Source organism: Salvelinus fontinalis, unplaced genomic scaffold (genome assembly GCF_029448725.1).
Source record: "Salvelinus fontinalis isolate EN_2023a unplaced genomic scaffold, ASM2944872v1 scaffold_1006, whole genome shotgun sequence".
NCBI lineage: Eukaryota > Metazoa > Chordata > Actinopteri > Salmoniformes > Salmonidae > Salvelinus > Salvelinus fontinalis.
In genome coordinates this window covers 17449-40037 of record NW_026601215.1, presented here as the reverse complement: position 1 = coordinate 40037, position 22589 = coordinate 17449, and the positions used below count along the sequence as shown (strand labels likewise).

Below are 22589 nucleotides of genomic sequence, written 5' to 3'. Positions count from 1 at the left end.
TTATTGCCAAATAGCATTGCTTCTGGGAGGCACACATTGCTAAAGCGGATGACTTTGACATTGATAGCGTGCTTAAACCATGGGTTCGAACCCCTTCGTGGGAAGGTTCTTTGTTGGCGGAAAAAACTGTTCACTGCCAGTCCTTAATGGGCTCTCGAGGGCTCCCGAATTGTGTTGCGGACTAATGCATTGCATCTCAGTGCAAGAGGTGTCACTACAGTCCCTGTTTCGAATCCAGGCTGTATCTGAACCTATCGTAGGAACCCAGCTCGTACTCTCCTCTCTCCCAGACTTCCGTAGCCCACTCCAACGAGGCCCGGTCAGCAGGGAAATTACTGTGGCAATCTTAGACCTCTCGGTGGTGGAGGCTCCCGTCTGATGGGCAAAATAGAGGGAGTACTGGAGTAGGAAGCCACGGCATTACGATGGAGTACATCCCTGGTCATCCCTACTGCATCTGATCTGGCGGATTCATTCAACACACATGCTTTGTTTGTAAATTATGTCTGAGTGTCGGAGTGTGCCCCTGGCTATCAGTGAATAAAAAAACAAGAAAATGGTGCTGTCTGGTTTGCTTAATATAAGGAATTTAATATGATTTATACTTTTACTTTTGATACATTTACATTACATTTACATTTAAGTCATTTAGCAGACGCTCTTATCCAGAGCGACTTACAAATTGGTGCATTCACCTTATGACATCCAGTGGAACAGCCACTACAATAGTGCATCTAAATCTTTTAAGGGGGGGGGGGGGGGGCAGAAGGATTGCTTTATCCTATCCTAGGTATTCCTTGAAGAGGTAGGGTTTCAGGTGTCTCCGGAAGGTGGTGATTGACTCCGCTGTCCTGGCGTCGTGAGGGAGTTTGTTCCACCATTGGGGTGCCAGAGCAGCGAACAGTTTTGACTGGGCTGAGCGGGAACTGTACTTCCTCAGTGGTAGGGAGGCGAGCAGGCCAGAGGTGGATGAACGCAGTGCCCTTGTTTGGGTGTAGGGCCTGATCAGAGCCTGAAGGTACTGAGGTGCCGTTCCCCTCACAGCTCCGTAGGCAAGCACCATGGTCTTGTAGCGGATGCGAGCTTCAACTGGAAGCCAGTGGAGAGAGCGGAGGAGCGGGGTGACGTGAGAGAACTTGGGAAGGTTGAACACCAGACGGGCTTAAGTATATTTAAGCAATTACATTTACTTTTGATACTTTAGAATATTTAAAACCAAATACTTTTATACTTTTACTCAAGTAGTATTTTACTGGGTGACTTTCAATTTTACTTGAGTAATTTTTTATTAAGGTATCTTTACTTTTTTGCAAGTATGACAAGTGGGTACTTTTTCCACCACTGCACATAGTCCTCCATCTAAAAAAAACCTTTTAAGTGAAAGCTTCCCGTAATCTGAGACTTCAGACTCATCCCAGGTGGTGTTATAGTTCGCTAGGCAGTCTGCTAAAAGCTCATTATAACTCTGAACACAGACGAGCCGCTTAGAACCGCTGGGACGCCTGGTAAAACAAAGAGACATGAAGAGACCGAGTGGTAGCAGGAGTAGTGGCTCTACATCCTGATGAGCAGATTTAGCCTCATGTATTCCAGGCAGTCTCTCCTCTTTATTACTCATGTCCTATATGCTAAACTCTTAAAAGTAAAGGTGCCTGGAAGAACCTTTTGGGTTGCCACCCTGGCAGAACCTTTCCAGTTCAAAAAGAAACCCCTCTGAAAAGGGTCTTCGAGGAACCCCTGTGTAAAGATTCATTTCGGAACCTTTTTATGATTGGAGGGGTTCAATATATTGTCAAGACGGCAGCCTATCAGATTGGAGGTGTGGCTTAGAGACATGGCTTACAGATAGTTATTTTTGACCAACTGTTAGTGTAAATGTAACTCCTGTTCATCATGTTAAGTTTGTTCACTTCACATATATCCTATATATAATAATAATACTGCTGATTACATATAGTAATATAGTGGTAACTAAACCAACTTTGGGATTTACATAGGCTCTTGATGAACTTATACAACTCAGTCAGCCTCATTGAAGTTACAAATCTGTCAGTGTTCAACCTAACATGTAATGATAATTTAACAGAACAGATGGAAATGGTGCCGATTAGATAGGGCAGCTGTGCTTCTAGCTTCTAGGCAACTTTGCAGTATTTTGTTTTTATGTGTTATTTCTTACATTATTAGCCCAGAATTTTTTTTGTGATATTACATCCAGCCGGGAAGAACTTTTGGATATCAGAGTGACAGTAACTCACCACCATTACCAACATTACGACCAGGAATATGACTTTCCCGAGTCGGATCCTTTGTTCGTACCCCCCAGGGTAATTGAACTGATTCCAGAGGCTGATCCAAAACACTGCCGGCGGAGAAGAGGTATTCGGAGTGGACTTCTAGTCCAACTCAGGAGGCGCACACACCACCCACCGCTTCCGAGTATATTATTCGCTAATGTTCAGTCTCTGGATAATAAAGTTGATGAGCTCAGGACAAGGATTTCCTTCCAGAGAGACATCGGGATTGTAACATTGTCACAATCGTTATAAGGAGTAGACCAAAATGCAGCGTGGTATGTTTCCATCCTTTTTTTTGGAATAGAAAACTAAAAGGAACAAAACAACAAAACAAACAAACGAAACGTCAAGCTAAATAATAATACTCACAGGCAACTATACATAGACAAGATCCCACAAAGCACAAAGGGGAAATGGCTGCCTAAATATGATCCCCAATCAGAGACAACGATAAACAGCTGCCTCTGATTGGGAACCATAACAGGCCAACATCGACATATAAACACCTAGATGACCCACCCTAAATCACACCCCGACCTAACCAACATAGAGAATAAAAGCTCTGTATGGTCAGGGCGTGACAAACATACTGTTTCACGGAAACATGGCTCTCTCGGGATATACTGTCTGAGTCCTTACAGCCAGTTGGGTTCTCAGTTCATCGCACAGACAGGAATAAATATCTCTTCGGGAAGAAGAAGGGCGGGGGTGTATGTTTCATGATTAACTACTCATGGTGTGATTGTGATAACATACATGAACTCATGTCCTTTGTTCACCCGACCGAGAATACCTCACAATCAAATGGCAAATTATCTCCCAAGAGAATTCTCTTTGGTTATAGTCACAGACGTGTATATTCCTCCTCAAGCCAATACTACAACGATCCTCAAAGAACTTCACTGGACTTTATGCAAACTGGAAACCACATATCCTGAGGCCACATTTATTGGAGCTGGTGATTTTAACAAAGGACATTTGAGGAAAACGCAACCAAAGTTCTATCAACTGTTCTATCTATTGATTGTAGTACCCTACTACTCCAACTTCCGGGATGACTACAAGGCCCTCCACCGCCCTCCCTTCTGAAAATCTGATCACGACTCCATTTTGATCCTCGGAATCCACGCTTCAAAATTGTTTTGATCACGCGGACTGGGATATGTTCCGGGTAGCCTCTGACAATAACATTGATAAATACACTGATACGGTGACTGAATTTATCAGGAAGTGTATAGGAGATGTTGTACCCACTGTGACTATTAAAACCTACCCTAACCAGCAACCGTGGATAGATGGCAGCATTCGCTGTCAAGGGGTGCGTAACTGGTGGCATGGAAGTCAAACGCAGGAGAGCAGAGCTTGGTAAATAGCCAGAGCCGTTTAATGTACATAATTACCGGCATACAAAAATAACAAAACACATGGGCACAAAACCCGTATCGCACCAGTCACATAAAGCACACAGATTCCGATTGGTCAGACCAGCGTTGAATAGTCCTTACTTACAATAAACAATTCCCAACAAGGACATGGGGGGAAACAGAAGGAAAATATACAAAATGTAATTAGGGAATTGAAACCATGTGAGTGCGACAACCAGACAAAACAAATGGAACATGAAAAATAGATCGATGATGGCTAGAAGACCGGTGACGTTGACCGCCGAACACCGCCCGAACACGGAGAGGAACCGACTTCGCTAGAAGTCGTGACATTCGCGCAAAACTGAAAGTGCGAACAACCGCATTTAACCATGGCAAGGTGAATGGGAATATGGCCGAATACAAACAGTGTAGTTATTTCCTCCAGAAGGCAATCAAACAGTCAAAACATCAGGATAGAGACAAAGTGGAGTCGCAATTCAACGGCTCAGGCACAAGACGTGTGTGGCAGGGTCTACAGATAATCACGGACTGCGATAGGAAAACCAGCCACGTCGCGGATACCGACATCTTGCTAAACAGCTTCAGTGCCACCGACGCGGCCCACTACCAAGGACTGTGGGCTCTCCCTCTATGTGGCAGACATGATTAAGACATTTAGGCGTTATAACCCTCACAAGGCTGCCGGCCCAGACGACATCCCTAGCCGTGTCCTCAGAGCATGCGCAAACCCGCTGGCTGGAGTGTTTACGGATATATTCAATCTCTCCCTATCCCAGTCTGCTGTCCCCACATGCTTCAAGATGTCTACCATTGTTCCTGTACCCAAGAAAGCAAAGATAACTGAACTAAATTACTATCGCCCCGTAGCACTCACTTCTGTCATCATGAAGTGCTTTGAGAGATGAATCAAGGATCATAAATCCCCTCTACCTTACCAGACAACCTATACCCACTTCAATTTGCTTACCACCCCAATAGATCCACAGACGATGCAATAACCATCGCACTGCACACTGCCCTATCTCATCTGGACAAGAGGAATACCTATGTAAGAATGCTGTTCATACAAATTAATTACTTAAAAATCATACAATGTGATTTTCTCGTCTCTCACAGTTGAAGTGTACCTATGATAAAAATTACAGACCTCTACATGCTTTGTAAGTAGGAAAACCTGCAAAATCGGCAGTGTATCCAATACTTGTTCTCCCTACTGTATATAAGAATGCTGTTCATTGACTACAGCTCAGCATTCAATACCATAGTACCCTCCAAGCTCATCATTAAGCTCGAGGCTCTGGATCTGAACCCCGCTCCCTGGGTAATTGGCTTCCTGACGGGCCATTCCCAGGTGGTGAAGGTAGGAAACAACACCTCCACTTCGCTGATACTCAACACTGGGACCCCACAAGGTTAAATACTCAGCCTTCTCCTGTACTACCTATTCACCCATGACTGCGTGGCCACGCACGCCTCCAGCTCAATCATCAAGTTTGCAGACGACACAACAGTAGTAGGCCTGATTACCAACAACAACGAGACAGTCTACAGGAAGGAGGTGAGGCCCCTGGGAGTGTGGTGCCAGGAAAATAACCTCACACCCAATGTCAACAAAACAAAGGAGATGATCGTGCACTTCAGGAAACAGCAGAGGGAGCATCCCCCTATCCACATCGACAGGACCGCAGTGGAGAAGGTGGAAAGTTTCAAGTTCCTCGGCGTATGGCCATCGAAATGCTAGCTATTAAAATCAGATCAAATAACAACATTCAAGGATTAGAAATCCAAGGCTTAAAAACAAAGGTGTCCATGTATGCCGATGACTCAACTTTTATATTAAGTCCGCAAGCTAGATCCCTTAAATACAGTTGAAGTCGGAAGTTTACATACACCTCAGCCAAATACATTTAAACTCAGGTTTGAACAATTCCTGACATTTAATCCTAGTAAAATTCCCTGTCTTAGGTCAATTAGGATCACCACTTTATTTTAAGAATGTGAAATGTCAGAATAATAGTAGAGAGAATGATTTATTTCAGCTTTAATTTCTTTCATCACATTCCCAGTGGGTCAGACGTTTACACACACTCAATTAGTATTTGGTAGTATTGCCTTTAAATTGTTTAACTTGGGTCAAACATTGCCTGTAGCCTTCCACAAGCTTCCCAAAATATGTGGGGTGAATTTTGTCCCATTCCTCCTGACAGAGCTGGTATAACTGAGTCAGGTTTGTAGGCCTCCTTGCTTGCACATGCTTTTTCAGTTCTGCCCACAAATGTTCTATAGGATTGAGGTCAGGGCTTTGTGATGGCCACTCCAATACCTTGACTTTGTGTCCTTAAGCCATTCTGCCACAACTTTGGAAGTATGCTTGGGGTTATTGTCCATTTGGAAGACCCATTTACGACCAAGCTTTAACTTCCTGCTGATGTCTTGAGATGTTGCTTCAATATATCCACATAATTTTCCTCCCTCATTATGCCATCTATTTTGTGAAGTGCACCGGTCCCTCCTGCAGCAAAGCACCACCACAACATGATGCTACCACCCCTGTGCTTCACGTTTGGGATGTTGTTCTTCGGCTTGCAAGCTTCCCCCTTTATCCTCCAAACATAACGATGTTTTGGACAAACAGTTCTATTTTTGTTTCATCAGACCAGAGGTTCATTTCTCAAAAAAGTACGATCTTTGTCCCCATGTGTAGTTGCAAACCGTAGTCTGGCTTTTTTATGGCAGTTTTGGAGCAGTGGCTTCTTCCTTGCTAAGCGGCCTTTCAAGTTATGTCGATATAGGACTCGTTTTAATGTGGATATTGATACTTTTGTACCTGTTTCCTCCAGCATCTTCACAAAATCCTTTGCTGTTGTTCTGGGATTGATTTGCACTTTTCGCAGCAAAGTACGTTCATCTCTAGGAGACAGAACACGTCTCCTTCCTGAGAGGTATGACAGCTGCATTGTTCCATGGTATTTATACTTGCGTACTATTGTTTGTACAGATGAACGTGGTACTTTCAGGCATTTGGAAATTGCCCCCAAGTATGAACCAGACCTGTGTAGGTCTACAATTTTTTTTCTGAGGTCTTGGCTGATTTATTTAGATTTTCCCATGATGTCAAGCATAGAGGCACTGAGTTTGAAGGTAGGCCTTGAAATACATCCACAGGTACACCTCCAATTGAGTCAAATGATGTCGATTAGCCTATCAGAAGCTTCTAAAGCCATGACATAATTTTCTGGAATTCTCCAAGCTGTTTAAAGGCACAGTCAACTTAGTGTATGTAAACTTCTGACCCACTGGAATTGTGATAGTGAATTATAAGTGAAATCATCTGTTTGTTAACAATTGTTGGAAAAATGACTTGTGTCCTGCACAAAGTAGATGTCCTACCCAACTTGCCAAAACTATAGTTTGTTAACAATAAATTTGTGGAGTGGTTGAAAAATGAGTTTTAATGACTCCAACCTAAGTGTATGTAAACTTCCGACTTCAACTGCATCTCATTGAAGATCTAGATAACTTTTCTGGACTCTCTGGACTAAAACCTATTTATGATAAGTGTCCAAGATTACGTATTGGATCTTTAAAAAATACAACTTTAACATTACTCTGCAGTTTACCTTTAAAATGGGCTGACAGTCAAGTAGACATACTTGGTATTCATATCACAAAAAATATAAATAAGCTCTCCACAATGAATTTCAATAGAAAACTTGTAAAAATAGACAAGATCCTGCAACCATGGAGAGACCTGTCTATTTATGGAAAAAGTCATATCTCAGTTTATTCACTTACTTATGGCGCTGCCTACTCCTGATGATTCCTTTTTCAAATCATATGAGCAAAAATATTTTGCTTTCTCTGGGATGCTAAACCAGACAAAATAAAGCGTGAATATGAATTGGGTGGGTGGAGATTATTAAATATAAAAGCACTAAACCTCTCTCTAAAAGCTTCACTTATTCAAAAGGTTTACTTGAACCCTAAATGGTTCTCAAGTAGATTACTAAGAAAAGCTCATCCATTGTTTAAAAATAGCTTTTTTGCCATTGTGCAGATTGCCATGTCTCATTTTCCAACAAGCATTGCAGAATTGGTTACAATTTCAATTTTATCCCCCTGAAAAGATAGAACTCAAATGTGAACTCAAATGTTGAACTCAAATGTGCTGGTTGATAAAATACCTGTATTTTGGGAAAGGGGTATTTTGTTTATAAATTATATTGTAAATTGGAATGGTAGAGTTATGTTTTTCATGGAGTTATCATAATTGTATGGGAAGGTCTGCTTAATCCAAGGGTACAACCAACTGATTACAGCATTACCCCAAAAATGGAGGAGGCATGTGGCAGTGCGAGGAGATAGGGAATTGGTCTGTCTGCCCAATATAAAGGATAAAAACTGTCAGAGGAATAAAAATAGCATAAATAGGAAAGTATACCAGTTTCATTTGAGGACCAGGATGTTGACCGCTGTGCCATACAGATTGCAAAATGGGAAGACATTTTTGATGTACCGATTCCATGGTTGATATATAAAACGACGCAAGATTCAAGACTTCGTGCTTGTCAGCTGAAATTATTATATAGAAATCTTGTTACCAACAAAATGTGGATTATTTGGGGCATTCAATCATCGAAGCTCTGCAGATTTTGTTGTGAGGATACAGAATCAATAGACCATTTATTTTGGTATTGCCCTCAGGTACCCTGTTTCTGATCTCAGGTTCAGGAATGGCTGAAAATGCTGAACATTGATCTAAAATTGACACTATAAATAATACTGTTGGGAGATCTGGATAGACCGGGTTAGTCAATTACTAATATACTAATACTCTTAGTACAGTATTTATCTTCAACTCACAATCTGTGGATTCTATTCGATTATATAGATTGAAATTCTATATTAAACATCACAGCATAGTTGAAAGATATATGGGGTGTAGAAATCTGAAGAGGATGGCCAGCAGAGATAGGTGGGAGGGGCTGAGGGAAGCTGAGGGTTGGGATGTGGAATTGGAGACGAGTGGGAGTGGAGTTGCTGGGTGGGGGATAGAATGACAGTCAAAGAGAAAAGTATAAAAAAATTAAGTAAAAATAAAACATAACAAAAAGTATGTTTGAATGACACTGAGGGGCAGTGTTGTTACAGCTAATGCCGGTTTGCCTGAGGATGATGCTGTGTAGGTGTTCGTACATATGCATATACACACACTTTCATTCAAATGCACACGTGCACATACATGGCCACACACACTGGTAAATAGTCCCATACATGCACTCAAACATATTAAGTTGGTCTTGCTGTTATGATTTTTGTTGTCCTTGATGTCTTTGTTGGGGATCTTGGGAGGGCTGGCGGTTGGGAGCTTGGGCCGGTGTTTGATGGATCGCTGGTTCAGGTCCCCGATTTTCGATCAGTCGACGTGCCCTTGAGCAGGGCGTCGACCCTGGTTGCTTCTGTGTGTTGCTCTGGATGGGAGTCTGTTAGATGACTATTGTGATGTAGTTGTTGAGCGGCTTCACTGCAAGTATATTGTATGTTTTAAACAATGACGAGACAGCATACAGGGAGGAGGTGAGGGCTCTGGGAGTGTGGTGCCAGGAAAATAACCTCTCACTCAACATCAACAAAATAAAGGAGCTGATCGTGTACTTCAGGAAACAGCAGAGGGAGCACCACCCTGTCCACATCGACGGGGCCGCTGTGGAGAAGGTGGAAAGCTTCAAGTTCCTCGGCGTACACATCACTGACAAACTGAAATGGTCCACCCACACAGACAGTGTGGTGAAGAAGACGCAATAGCGCCTCTTCAACCTCAGGAGGCTGAAGAAATTTGGCTTGGCACCTAAAACCCTCACAAACTTTTACAGATGCACAATTCAGAGCATCCTGTCGGGCTGTATCACCGCCTGGTACGGCAAATGTAACGCCCCATAAATACAAGTAGTGATGAAGTCAATCTCACCTCCACTTTGAGCCAGGATAGATTGACATGCATATTATTAATGTTAGCTCTCTAAGTACTTTCAAGGGCCAGCCAGGTTCTGAGCCAATTGCAATTTTCCTAAGTCCCTTTTTGTGGCACCAGACCACACGACTGAACAGTAGTCCAGGTACGATGAAACTAGGGCCTGTAGGACCTGCCTTGTTGATAGTGCTGTTAAGAAGGTAGAGCAGAGCTTTATTCTGGACAGACTTTTCCCGATCTTAGCTACTGTTGTATCAATATGTTTTGACCAAGACAGTTTATAATCCAGGGTTACTCCAAGCAGTTTAGTCATCTCAACTTGCTCAATTTCCACATTATTTATTACAAGATTTAGTTGAGGTTTAGGAGTTAGTGAATGATGTGTCCCAAATACAATGCTTTTAGTTTTAGAAATATTTCGGACTAACTTATTCCTTGCCACCCACTCTTAAACTAACTGCTGCTCTTTTCTAAGTGTTGCAGTCATTTCAGTCGCTGTAGTAACTGACGTGTATAGTGTTGAGTCATCCGAATACATAGACACTGGCTTTACTCAAAATATGAAAATATGGCAAATAGGAGTGTCAATATTGTCTGCTATTATCATCAGTAATTTTCAATCCAAGTTGTCAGATCCCGGGGGCTTGTCATTGCTGATAGACAACAATATTTTTTCACCTCTTCCATACTCACTTTACGGAATTCAAAATTACAATGCTTGTATTTCAAAATTTGGTCAGATATGCTTGGATGTGTAGTGTCAGCGTTTGTTGCTGGCATGTCATGCCTAAGTTGATAACCTTACCAATGAAAAAAACATTAAAGTAGTTGGCAATAGCAGTAGGTTTTGTGATGAATGAGCCATCTGATTCAATGAATGATGGAGCTGAGTTTGCCTTTTTTCCCAAAATGTCATTTAAGGTACCACAATGCATACATTCTAAAAGGGGGCCTCAGACAGGCACATTCTTACATTCTATGAGTGAGTAGAATGCAATAATGGCGCCGGAGGGGATGGCTGCCATTTTACGGGCTCCTAACCAACTGTGGTATTTTGTTAGTTTTTTCACATTGTTTGTAACTCATTTTGTACATAATGTTGCTGCTACCATCTCTTATGACCGAAACGAGCTTCTGGACATCAGAACAGCGATTGCTCACCTTGAACTGGACAAAGATTTGTTCTTTAATGAGTCTGACGCGAAGGATATACTACTTTCTCAAGACCAGGCACAAATCCCCGTCATCCACGTGAAGAAAAGACGGAGAAAAGGGGGGAGGAGGGCGGGGTGCCTTGTGAGAATTCGTAGGCGAGTGAGTAAAACTCCACCACCATCCGTACTATTGACCAACGTGCAATTATTGTAAAATAAACTGGACAATCTATGATTAAGACTATCCTACCAAGGGGACATTAAAAACTGTAATATCTTATGTTTCACCGAGATGTGGCTGAATGACGACATGGACAATATAGACCCCACACATTGACTCGGTACCAGTACCTCCTTTATATAGGTTTGTTATTGTTGTGTAGTTTTCTTGTATTACTTTTTAAAAAAAGGTTTTACTTTAGTTTTCTTAACTCTATTTCTTGAGCTGCATTGTTGGTTAAGGGCTTGTAAGTAAGCATTTCACGGTAAGGTCTTACACCTGTTGTTTTCGGCACTGTCACACCCTGGCCTTAGTATTCTTTGTTTCTGTAATATTTTGGTTAGGTCAGGGTGTGACAGGGGGGATGTTTTGTATGTATTTGTCTCATCTTGGGTGGTTGTATTGTATAGGGGGTTTTGTTGAGTGTATGGGGTTGGGTTTAGTATAGTTGTCTAGGCAAGTCTATGGTTGCCTGAATGGTTCTCAATCAGAGACAGCTGTCATTCATTGTCTCTGATTGGGAGCCATATTTAAGGCAGCCATAGACAGTAGGCTTTCGTGGGTAATTGTCTATGTTGAACGTTAGTAGCTTGTGTGTGCACTTTCGTTTATAGCTTCACGATTGTTTTGTTAATTTTGTAAGAGGGTTTTGTTTTGTGTTACGTCTTCGTCTAATAAAAGGAAGATGTATTTCTCTCACACTGCGCCTTGGTCTACTCATTCACCACAAGACGACCGTGACAGGCGCATGTGACAAATAACATTTGAGTAGAGATTTTTGCCAAAACAATCCAGTTCTCCGCTTGGCCAATTTCATCCTGCTTATCCTGCTCCCTTTATCCTTGAATTCAGGATGTTCCATGATATCCATGTTCAGAAAAAGGGCTGTTGGGGGTGGTGGAGGATCGGCTAAGGTTTCAAAACCTAAGAAGTGGTTATATATGATTATAAAATGAATGAATAAAAGTAAACGAATAAAGATAAAAGATATCCATACGATATGATGGAGGAAACCACAGAGAATGTGAGTCTCTATAAAAGATTAATCATTAGTCTGTGTGTAATACTGCGTAATACTACTACATAAGACGGCATAATATGGTGTCATACTGCAGGAAAGTACGTAATACTAATAAATACTTCACAAACTGCATACAGCACTGCATATAAATACAGAGCACTCTGTCATACTGTGTAACCCTGCACTACCTAGGCAGCACTACATTGGCTTCAGACCAGCAGATCAGTCGTGGTACATATGAAACGACAGCTTCTCTCTCGAAATAGTAATGATGTATGACACTGCTCTTCAAGTTTTATTGGTGTTAGTTTAAGTTGAATTGTGTTTATTTGTCCTTATCAATTATAATTTCTCCTGACTGCATAACTCTGTTTTAAGGAGTGACGTAACTCACATGGCACAAGACAGAGTTCTTTGTTCTCTGTTTAGAAGCTTTCAGAGTTTTAGTGCAGCAAATCCTCCAGCACTGTCGGGTTTTGTTGGGTTACCAGTGGTCCAAAGGTTGCTTAATTAACTTTCTGGGCATGTAAACAGTGTACAGGTGTTCTCCTGTCTTTTTGTATGCTTTGTAGTTACCCAGCACCTGAAATGCAGTAAGTATACCCTGAAAGAAACAACCAGGATGCATCTCAGCCACTCTTTGATGGGGAGGGCTCCCACGTTTCGTCTGCCTGGCCTGCGCTGATTACTCACAATGCACTTTGATGTAGAGCAGGCAAAAAAATTGTTTTTGGCAGTGCTGGGTCTCCTGCTGTGCAAATTTGATTGAATTCCGGCAAAATGGAATCCAAAAAAGCTGTATTTCCGCAACAGTTGGGTGAAGGAAGTTTATTGTCAATATCTAAGGCCATAAAATGTCATTATAGAGACTTATCTATGCCCCTGCAGCTGAGATCCCTCCGTATTGCAATGATCTGGTTGTAGCAAACAGAGATTATCACTGCAGTGTCTGGCTGTGTGTGTCTGTGTGTGCACGTGTGCTTGCAAGCATACGTGTGTGTGTGTGTGTGTGTGTGTGTGTGTGTGTGTGTGTGTGTGTGTGTGTGTGTGTGTGTGTGTGTGTGTGTGTGTGTGTGTGTGTGTGTGTGTGTGTGTGTGTGTGTGTGTGTGTGTGTGTGTGCGTGTGTGCTGTGACAAGTAGAATGGACAGGGAATAAATTGTACAGCTGTAAAGAGCAGAGAGCGAGGGAGTGGAGAGTATGGAGTGATGAAGTGAGACATTTTCTAATTGGTGGGAAAAAAAGACAGTCGGAGACAGACAGTTCATGAGTTATAAATAGATAAACTCAGCAAAAAAAGAAAACGTCCCTTTTTCAGGACCCTGTCTTTCAAAGGTAATTCGTAAAAATCCAAATAACTTCACAGATCTTCATTGTAAAGGGTTTAAACACTGTTTCCCATGCTTGTTCAATGAACCATAAACAATTAATGAACATGCATCTGTGGAACGGTCGTTAAGACACTAACAGCTTACAGACGGTAGGCAATTAAGGTCAGTTATGAAAACTTAGGACACTAAAGAGACCTTTCTACTGAATCTGAAAAACACCAAAAGAAAGATGCCCAGGGTCCTTGCTCATCTGCGTGAACGTGCCTTAGGCATACTGCAAGGAGGCATGAGGACTGCAGATGTGGCCAGGGCAATATATTGCAATGTCCGTACTGTGAGACGCCTAAGACAGCGCTACAGGGAGACAGGAAGGACAGCTGATTGTCCTCGCAGTGGCAGACCACGTGTAACAACACCTGCACAGGATCGGTACATCCGAACATCACACCTGCGGGACAGGTACAGGATGGCAACAACAACTGCCCGAATTACACCAGGAACACACAATCCCTCCATCAGTGCTCAGACTGTCCGCAATAGGCTGAGAGAGGCTGGACTGAGGTCTTGTAGGCCTGTTGTAAGGCAGGTCCTCACCAGACCATCAGCAACAATGTCGCCTATGGGCACAAACCCACCGTTGCTGGACCAGACAGGACTGGCAAAAAGTGCTCTTCACTGACGAGTCGCGGTTTTGTCTCACCAGGGGTGATGGTCGGATTCGCGTTTATCGTCATAGGAATGAGCGTTACACCAAGGCCTGTACTCTGGAGCGGGATCGATTTCAAGGTGGAAGGCCAGGTGCCTTGGTGGAAGAGTGGCGTAACATCTCACAGCAAGAACTGGCAAATCTGGTGCAGTCCATGCCTTGGTGGAAGAGTGGCGTAAGCCAGCCATGAGCGTCGAGAGCCGTCAGCCGGCCATGAGCGTCGAGAGCCGTCAGCCGGCCATGAGCGTCGAGAGCCGTCAGCCTGCCATGAGCGTCCAGATTCGTCAGTCAGCCAGGAGCTGCCCTTCAGCCAGAAATGGCTATATACCCAGAACTGCCCCTCAGTCCAGAGCTGTCTCTCTGTCCGGAGCTGCCTTTCAGTCCGGAGTTGCCCCTCTATTATGATCTCCCTCTCTATCTTGATCTACCTCTTTATTCTTATCTATCCCTCTGTCTTGATTTATCCCTCTGTCCCGGTGCTGTCCCTGTCATGGATGTTACAAAGAGGATTTTGTGGGGGTAAGATATGGGTGGACATTTTTAGGGGTAGATGGAGGTTGGGATTGACTATGGTGGGGTGGGGACCTCGCCCGGAGCCTGAGCCACCACCGTGGTCAGATGCCCACCCAGACCCTCCCCTAGACTTTGTGCTGGTGCGCCCGGAGTTCGCACCTTATGGGGGGGGTTATGTCACGTTCCTGACCTATTTATGTTAGTTTGTTATGTGTGTTAGTTGGTCAGGACGTGAGGTTGGGTGGGCATTCTATGTTTTCTGTTTCTGTGTTGGTTTTGGGTTGCCTGGTATGGCTCTTAATTAGAGGCAGGTGTTTGGCGTTCCTCTAATTAGGAGTCATATTTAGGTAGGCGTTGTCACAGTGTTCGTTGTGGGTGATTGTCTTCCGTGTCTGTGTATATGTTTGCACCATACGGGACTGTTTACGGTTTGTTCGGTTTATGTAGTCTGTTCCCTATTCGTGCGTTCTTCTTGTTTCATGTAAGTTCGTCGTCTAGGTCTGTCTACACCGTTTGTTGTTTTGTTAGTTTAGTTAAGTTCGTGTTTTCGTTAAATAAATATGTGTTCAAACTCCACTGCGCCTTGGTTCGATCAATACTCCTCCTTTTCGGGCGAAGAGGAGGAGGACCGCCGTTACAGGAAAAAAAAGTATGTGTCACCAAAAGGCTCAAATCGGTCTTATGTAGCAAAATTTGAAATTGTGTTTTTTACATTGGATAAAAGTAGAGACACAGAGCTACAAAATGGTATATCATACACTGCATTTTTGAGGAACAATGAGTAATTATGCTTTGAAAGTTGATAAGCTTGTAAACTCACTTTTGAGAAAAAGGCCTTTGAATGTTTTGGTACCTACTGGAGAGCTCTCCTTTGTCTTCACCCATTCAGCATTGTTCACACCCTGTTTGGGCTACAAGCCCGAGGTCGGTACACTTATGACAACATCCAGCTCAATTGCAGGGCGCGAAATTCAAAATATATATTTTTAAATATTTAACTTTCACACATTAACAAGTCCAATACAGCATTTGAAAGATAAACATCTTGTGAATCCAGCCAACGTGTCCGATTTTTAAAATGTTTTACAGTGAAAACACCACGTATATTTATGTTAGTTCACCACCAAATACAAAAGAGGACAGACATTTTTCACAGAACAGGTAGCATGCACAAAGCCAACCTAACTAACCAAGATCCAACCAAACAAACCTAGAAACAACTTCCTCAGATGACAGTCCTATAACATGTTACACAATAAATCTATGTTTTGTTCGAAAAATGTGCATATTTGAGCTATAAATCAGTTTTACATTGATACTACCATCATAGCTACAGTCAGAAATAGCACGAGAGTAGCCAGAGTAAATACAGACACCAACGTCAACTACCTAATTACTCATCATAAAACATTTCAGAAAAATATATGGTGTATAGCAAAATGAAAGACAAAGATCTTGTGAATACAGCCAATATTTCAGATTTTTTAAGTGTTTTACAGCGAAAACACAATATGTCGTTATATTAGCTTACTGCAATAGCTAACACACAACAGCATTGATTCCAAGTAATCGGTAGCGATAGCACAGTTCGACATATATATGAAATAGCATCCCAAATTGGGTCCTTATCTTTGTTGATCTTCCATCAGAATGTTGTAAAGGGGTCCATTGTCCAGAACCGTCTTTGTTTGGATCCAGAACTAACTATTTCCCTCTTGAATTAGCAAGCACACAGGGCCGTGCGGCGCTAACCTCTCCATCTTGAACAAATTCTTCCAACGCATCACGTCTAAAGTCCCGAATAAATTTCAATAATATAATTCAACTATATTGAAAAAACATACTTTAGGATGATATTGTGACATGTATCAAATAAAATCGAAGCCGGAGATCATATTCACCTATAACGACGGTTTTCCAGGAGGCAATTCCAGGTCCAACTTCGCGCCTTCGAAAAAAAATAATAATGGCGGACCTCTCACTCCAAGAGGATGTATTCAATCCCAGAACGAGATAATCAAGTCATTTCTGCTCTCACTTCCGCTTGACACCCAGGGGAAGGTGTATGACGTGTTTCTATAGTCCCAAGTGACATGCCCTTTTATAGACAAGCTCTTGAAAAAAGACCTCGTTTTTGGAAATCTCACTTCCGGATAGGAAATGGGCTGCAGAAAGAGTTCTGGTTCACTTAGAGAAATAATTCAAACGGTTTAAGAAACTAGAGAGTGTTTTCTATCCAATAGGAATAATAATATGCATATTGTACGAGCAAGAATTGAGTAGGAGGCCGTTTGAAATGGCCACCTCTTTCCAGGTTACTCAATGCTGCCCCTTCAGCCATAACAGGTTAAGCCAGGCCCACCCATCTCTTTAAGGATTCACATGTGAGGTCATGTGTTAAACAGTGAGTAGTGTAGTAAAGATTAAGACTAAAAGTAGTAAAAGTAGTAGCCTACAATAAGGAAAAATTCCAGGTAAACAGAAAGTGTCCAAATAAAAATATTTTATAAATATTAGATGGCGCTTACCCAGACACACTAATTTAATGGATCATATGAAAGAAATGCTATAACCCCCAGCCACATCTTGCCAAGTGGATGGGTCTCTACAGAAGGTGTAAACAGTACAGCCAAATGATAGTCAATATCAATAAGATATTATACCGTATGTACAAGAACAATATTAACTAGATGGTAACTTTACAAGTAAAGTTGGTGGGGCTAGCTAAAGCTCTTTAAATGTTTGTGGTAGTGAAATAAGTGTAAAAATGTCATTTTTAATTCCCATCGAAAGTCGGTAGATTTGGTCAGAAGTTGTAGTGGTTAGTAGTTATTTGGTTCAGTAGTTGTAGTCAAAAGTTGTTTGGATATGGTTAGTAGTTAAATGTGTGATCAGAAGTTGTGTGGTCAGAAGTTGTTGTTGTGGTATGTAATTGTGTGGTTGAGGTCAGGAGGTGTGGTTGTGGACACTAGATGGGCCATCATTAGGCCGTCATTGAAAATAAGAATTTGTTCTTAACTGACTTGCCTAGTAAAATAAAGATGTGGTCAGAATTTGTTTGATTGCGGTCAGAAGTTAGGTGGTTGAGGTATGTCATTGTGTGGTTGTGATCATTAGATATGGTCAGAAGTTGTGCGGTTGCGGTCAGAAGTTATGCGATTGAGGCATACTACCGTTCAAAAGTTTGGGGTCACTTAGAAATGTCCTTGTTTTTGAAAGAAATGCAAATTTTTTGTCCATTAAAATAACATCAAATTGATCAGAAATACAGTGTAGACATAGTTAATGTTGTAAATGACTATTGTAGCTGGAATATCTACATAGGCGTACAGAGGCCCATTATCAGCAACCATCCTGTGTTCCAATGGCACGTTGTGTTAGCTAATCCAAGTTTATCCGTTTAAAAGGCTAATTGATCAATAGAAAGCCCTTTTGCAATTATGTTACCACAGCTGAAAACTGTTGTGCTATTTAAAGAAGCAATAAAACTGGCCTTTAGACTAGTTGAGTATCTGGAGCATCAGCATTTGGGGGTTCGATTACAGGCTCAAAATGGCCAGAAACAAATAGCTTTCTTCTGAAACTTGTCAGTGTATTCTTGTTCTGAGAAATGAAGGCTATTCCATGCGAGAAATTGCCAAGAAACTGAAGATCTCGTACAACGCTGAGTACTACTCCCTTCACAGAATAGAAAGAGGAGTGGGAGGTCCCGGTGCACAACTGAGCAAGAGGACAAGTTCATTAGATTGTCTAGTTTGAGAAACAGACGCCTCACAAGTCCTCAACTAGCAGCTTCATTGAATAGTACCTGCAAAACACCAGTCTCAACGTCAACAGTGAAGAGGTGACTCCGGGATGCTGGCCTTCTAGGCAGAGTTCCTCTGTTCAGTGTCCGTGTTCTTTTGCCCAACTTAATCTTTTCTTTTTATTGGCCAGTCTGAGATATGTTTTTTTCTTTGCAACTCTGGCCCACCAATAATAAGAAGAAGTATGCTGAAAATCTGAGCTGGGGCCCCCACAAATAACAGTATCAGTGATCGATTAGTTAGTTATAGTTAGTTATCACTCAGGGGTAAAGTGGCTGAGAATCAGGATTTAAAAAAAAAATAGGATCAGCAACGTATGTCGCAAAACTCCCTGATCTTCTCAAAATAATACGTTTATACAGATATCAGCTCCGTAAAATAATGGATTTTGAACCAATACATTTTTGCCATGATGTTTCCCTTTTACAGTGCAGGTGTGTACGCACAGGTGTTAACATGTGTGTTTTAGTTGCTGCCAGAAACCAACTAGGCCTCAGTCTCACGTCAGAATTAGACATTCATCCACATTTCTCAAATGTCAAATCTCGAAGTTGTTCCAAACGTCAAAGTGTTTACGGTTAAGTATTAACTCCACATTTTTTACTACCAATTTGCATGTTCAAATCCAGGGAAAGAAAGTTTTTTTTATTTTATTTTTTTAAGCCTATCCCAAACCATTCAGAGTTAATACCTAAATGTAAACACTTTGATATTTGAGAAACATGGATGAACATCTAATTCTGACAAGAGACTGTGAGTTGGTTTCTAGCAGCAGCTTGCTTACACACACACACACAACTTTCTATCACTGGATTTGAACATGCAACCTTCAGCACCAGAGGCAAATGCTTATGCCTATCTGCCAACCCCAACTTCAACGTCATGTCCTCAGACATGGATTGACATCGAATACTGACTTGTATCATACATCGGGTGACCTGGCTGCCAGAAACAGCATGAGCCCTCAGTCACAATGTCTGGGCCAATCAGATCTCAGAAATCACCCTTACACTGGCCTAGACACACAACACAATATCCTCTCAACCATCCTTGACCACTAACACCCCCTCCTCCTCTTTAGAGTTACTCTACAATAACTCTAAAGTCTTAAGTGCTTGTCAGAGCTCTAACTATAGTCCACAAGGAAATTGTGTGTTGTTGTGATCGCTGGGAGAATAGGCCTACTGAGGACACTAATCTCGGCTCTGCTGAATGAGAATAATAAAAACATATATATTAAAATGTTTGATAACATGTATATATAAATACAATCAATTAGGCCTATTCTTCTTCTTCTTCTTCTTATTATTATTATTATTAGTATGCCTTAGTGTAAAACCTGCCTTCTATGTTCGTATTACACATGGTATACAGTATACAGTGCGTTATGCCATTGTATGCTATGGCTTTGTGTTCACTACACAGTACTGCTCTGCGTTAGTGCGTTTCAAACCACTACACCCACGTCTCACCGTCAGAAACAACTTCTATCTTAGTGGGTACCGTTACTAATAAAACACATTACGCATATTGACATCGATGCAGAGCCAAACTCTCCCGAAATAAAACTCGAAATGCTCCGTTGACACATTGTGACAAGTTGTGGACACATTTAGGAAACAACATTTTGGTAAGCTATTAATTCATGTGAAAATAACTTATTTGAAGACATTTAGAATAATTTTCTTAAAACTTAATTCGAGTATGAGCAGCTGCTACCCAGTGATTTAGTTGCCGGAGCTATTCAAATTCGTACAGCGCGGTCAGTCAAATAAACGATGAATAGGGTAGGCTGCACCATCCATGAAAGTTGTTTTGCGACTATTAAATCACACTTGAACGATTTAACGAAGATACAAGTTTAAAGTTCCATTAATTGGCTAAATATACAATATACAGCAGCCCTACCTTATCACTCACAGCGCATGCAATGAGCCTATAGGCTACAGAGGCATCCGACCGACTCACCGAAGCAGGAGTTGATGAAACCGTACCACAAGCAGCCGTGGCGGCCCAGGAGCCACTTTCCCTTGATACTGGAGGTAAAACTCAGCGTGGTCCCGAACATGCACACCAGCATGTCGCTCACGCTGATGTTGAGCAGGAGCATGTTGACCGGGGTACGCAGCTTCTTGAACTTGCAGAAGAGGAGCAGTACGACGAAGTTGTTGAGGAAGCCGAAGGTCATGATCAAGCCCAGAAACACGGAGAGCACGATGAAGCCAGTCCTGGAGAGGGTCTCTTTTGGAGTGTCGCTCCATTCCCGGTCCAGTAGGCTGAACGGGTCGTCGCTCACGTTGTAGCTATAGTTGAGGTCAGCCAGATCATAAATCATCCTGGTTGCTGTTCACGAAGGCTAGTTTCATATTACTCTGGTTGGGGGAAGTTTGGCTAAATTGCGGCAGGCAGTGCGCACGGAGCTCACACCATCATTACCTGGCCATGTCCCTCCCTATCTCGCCACCAGCGTCAGCGCTCCACAGGACTGTCCGGGCCTCCATTAAGGCCTACACGTACAGCTGGTTGCTTAATCTACGCCGTTAATCACTGTGCAATATCACTCTTATTTTCCATTTGTTGAATATTCTTTTACGGTAAAAAAAAATGTTTCCAGTACTAGTGCAGTTTTGACCAGCTTTTAGCATCAGTTGCGTTAAAAGGTGTAAATCTATTTCATATAACGTTGTTACAAGTGCAAGCTCACAAAATACGTGATGATATTCTGTCCCACACGTCTAGTGAAGGTTGGACGATATGATATCTCAACCGCGTGGCAATGTCGCAAGGCAATCCCAGCGTTTGCAGCGAGGCTGGTCCAGGGTGTCCATCGCGGTTACGCGCAGTCTTTGGAGTTCATTCACAAGTCTCGAATGGTGCTTAATGTGTCTTGCACACTTTACCCACTAGCTAGGATATTTAAAAAATACATTATTATTGATCATTGCTCATAATATTATTGCTGACCCACATACACTAAGGGTGCATTAAACGTTTATTTTATTTTGACAGATTTCACATGGCATTTAGATTTTGCCTACAGTATTATGTTTTGTTCAATAGAGTATATAATGGAATTGTTTTGCTTCAATGGTCAGGCGACTCTAAAATGTGCCTGCCTTTGTGATCTAAATCCCAGCTTCAGTTATTGTGTACGGTGCTCCTTTGCTACTGTTGAATTTAATAATCAGTCACTGCGCGCGAGCCTGAGAGTACGCCGTTCCTTGGGATAGCACCGTGCAGCTTATTATAGCCAGATCTTACGTCACGAGAGAGAGAGAGAGAGAGCGAGAGAGAGAGAGAGAGAGAGGTATTCTGGAAATAAGCTTTTTTTGTAACAGCAGAATTCGAGCTAAAAACCGGTAACTTCATTCAAAATAAATAATCATGGAGATGCTGTGAGCTACAGGATTCATTAACCTATTGTCTGAGGCTCTTTTCAAATAGAAAAATATTTCACATTCTTACTTTTTTGTCTGGTTCTCTTGCATAACAAATTAATAATTATTTAAATAATATTTTATTAACTGTACATTTTTGGTGTCTCTTTTGAGACGTTGGGGCTTTATAGAGAGAGAGTGGTTAGTTCAAGAACCAAACCCAGTTTGCGCACTCTCATTTGCTGTACTTGTAAGTCTGTGCATGGCTTTTACATTTTGAATTCTAACTGTAATCAGTGTTCGGATACACTTCCGGACATGCAACTAATTTATTTATTTTAATAAAAACCCTCCATTCCATTATTCCTTTGTTTTTCATTGTGTTACATTCTACAGTAGGTTTTTCATAAAATGATTGAGATTCTGAAGGAAAGTTGAATGTTCCTCATTAACATAATGAAGGGGTACACGCAATGCCGTCGGGGGTACCCAAATAAAAATGTGATTGACATTTAAATAAATATATATATATATATATATTTTTAAACATTGTTTTCCAACGGGATATACATTTTCGTGAGTTTTTTTTCTTGCTTGAGTAGCCTCCTTTCACTGCCAAAAATAAAATTAAACCATCTAGTGTCAAATACAGGTAGCCTAGTCAAATAAATAACATCTAATCATATTAAGAGAGTTTGAGAGTGGATTCTCAGCCCTCACTAGCATGAAAACTAAATACAGGCACAGACTGTGTGTGGAAAATTATTTAAGACTGATACACTCCAATTACAACCCAACATTGCAGA

General features: G+C 41.8%; 1 protein-coding gene across 1 annotated transcript in view; it reads right to left on the bottom strand.

Annotated features, from left to right (window-relative positions):
* LOC129848136 (parapinopsin-like) overlaps positions 1-21633 on the bottom strand; it is a 39557-nt gene extending 17924 nt beyond the window's left edge. Inside the window, exon 1 of the mRNA XM_055915610.1 lies at positions 20375-21633. Within this exon, the coding sequence (XP_055771585.1) occupies positions 20375-20741 (367 nt within the window). The 5' untranslated portion in view covers positions 20742-21633. The remainder of the gene's footprint in view (positions 1-20374) is intronic.
* Positions 21634-22589: the final 956 nt, after the last annotated feature.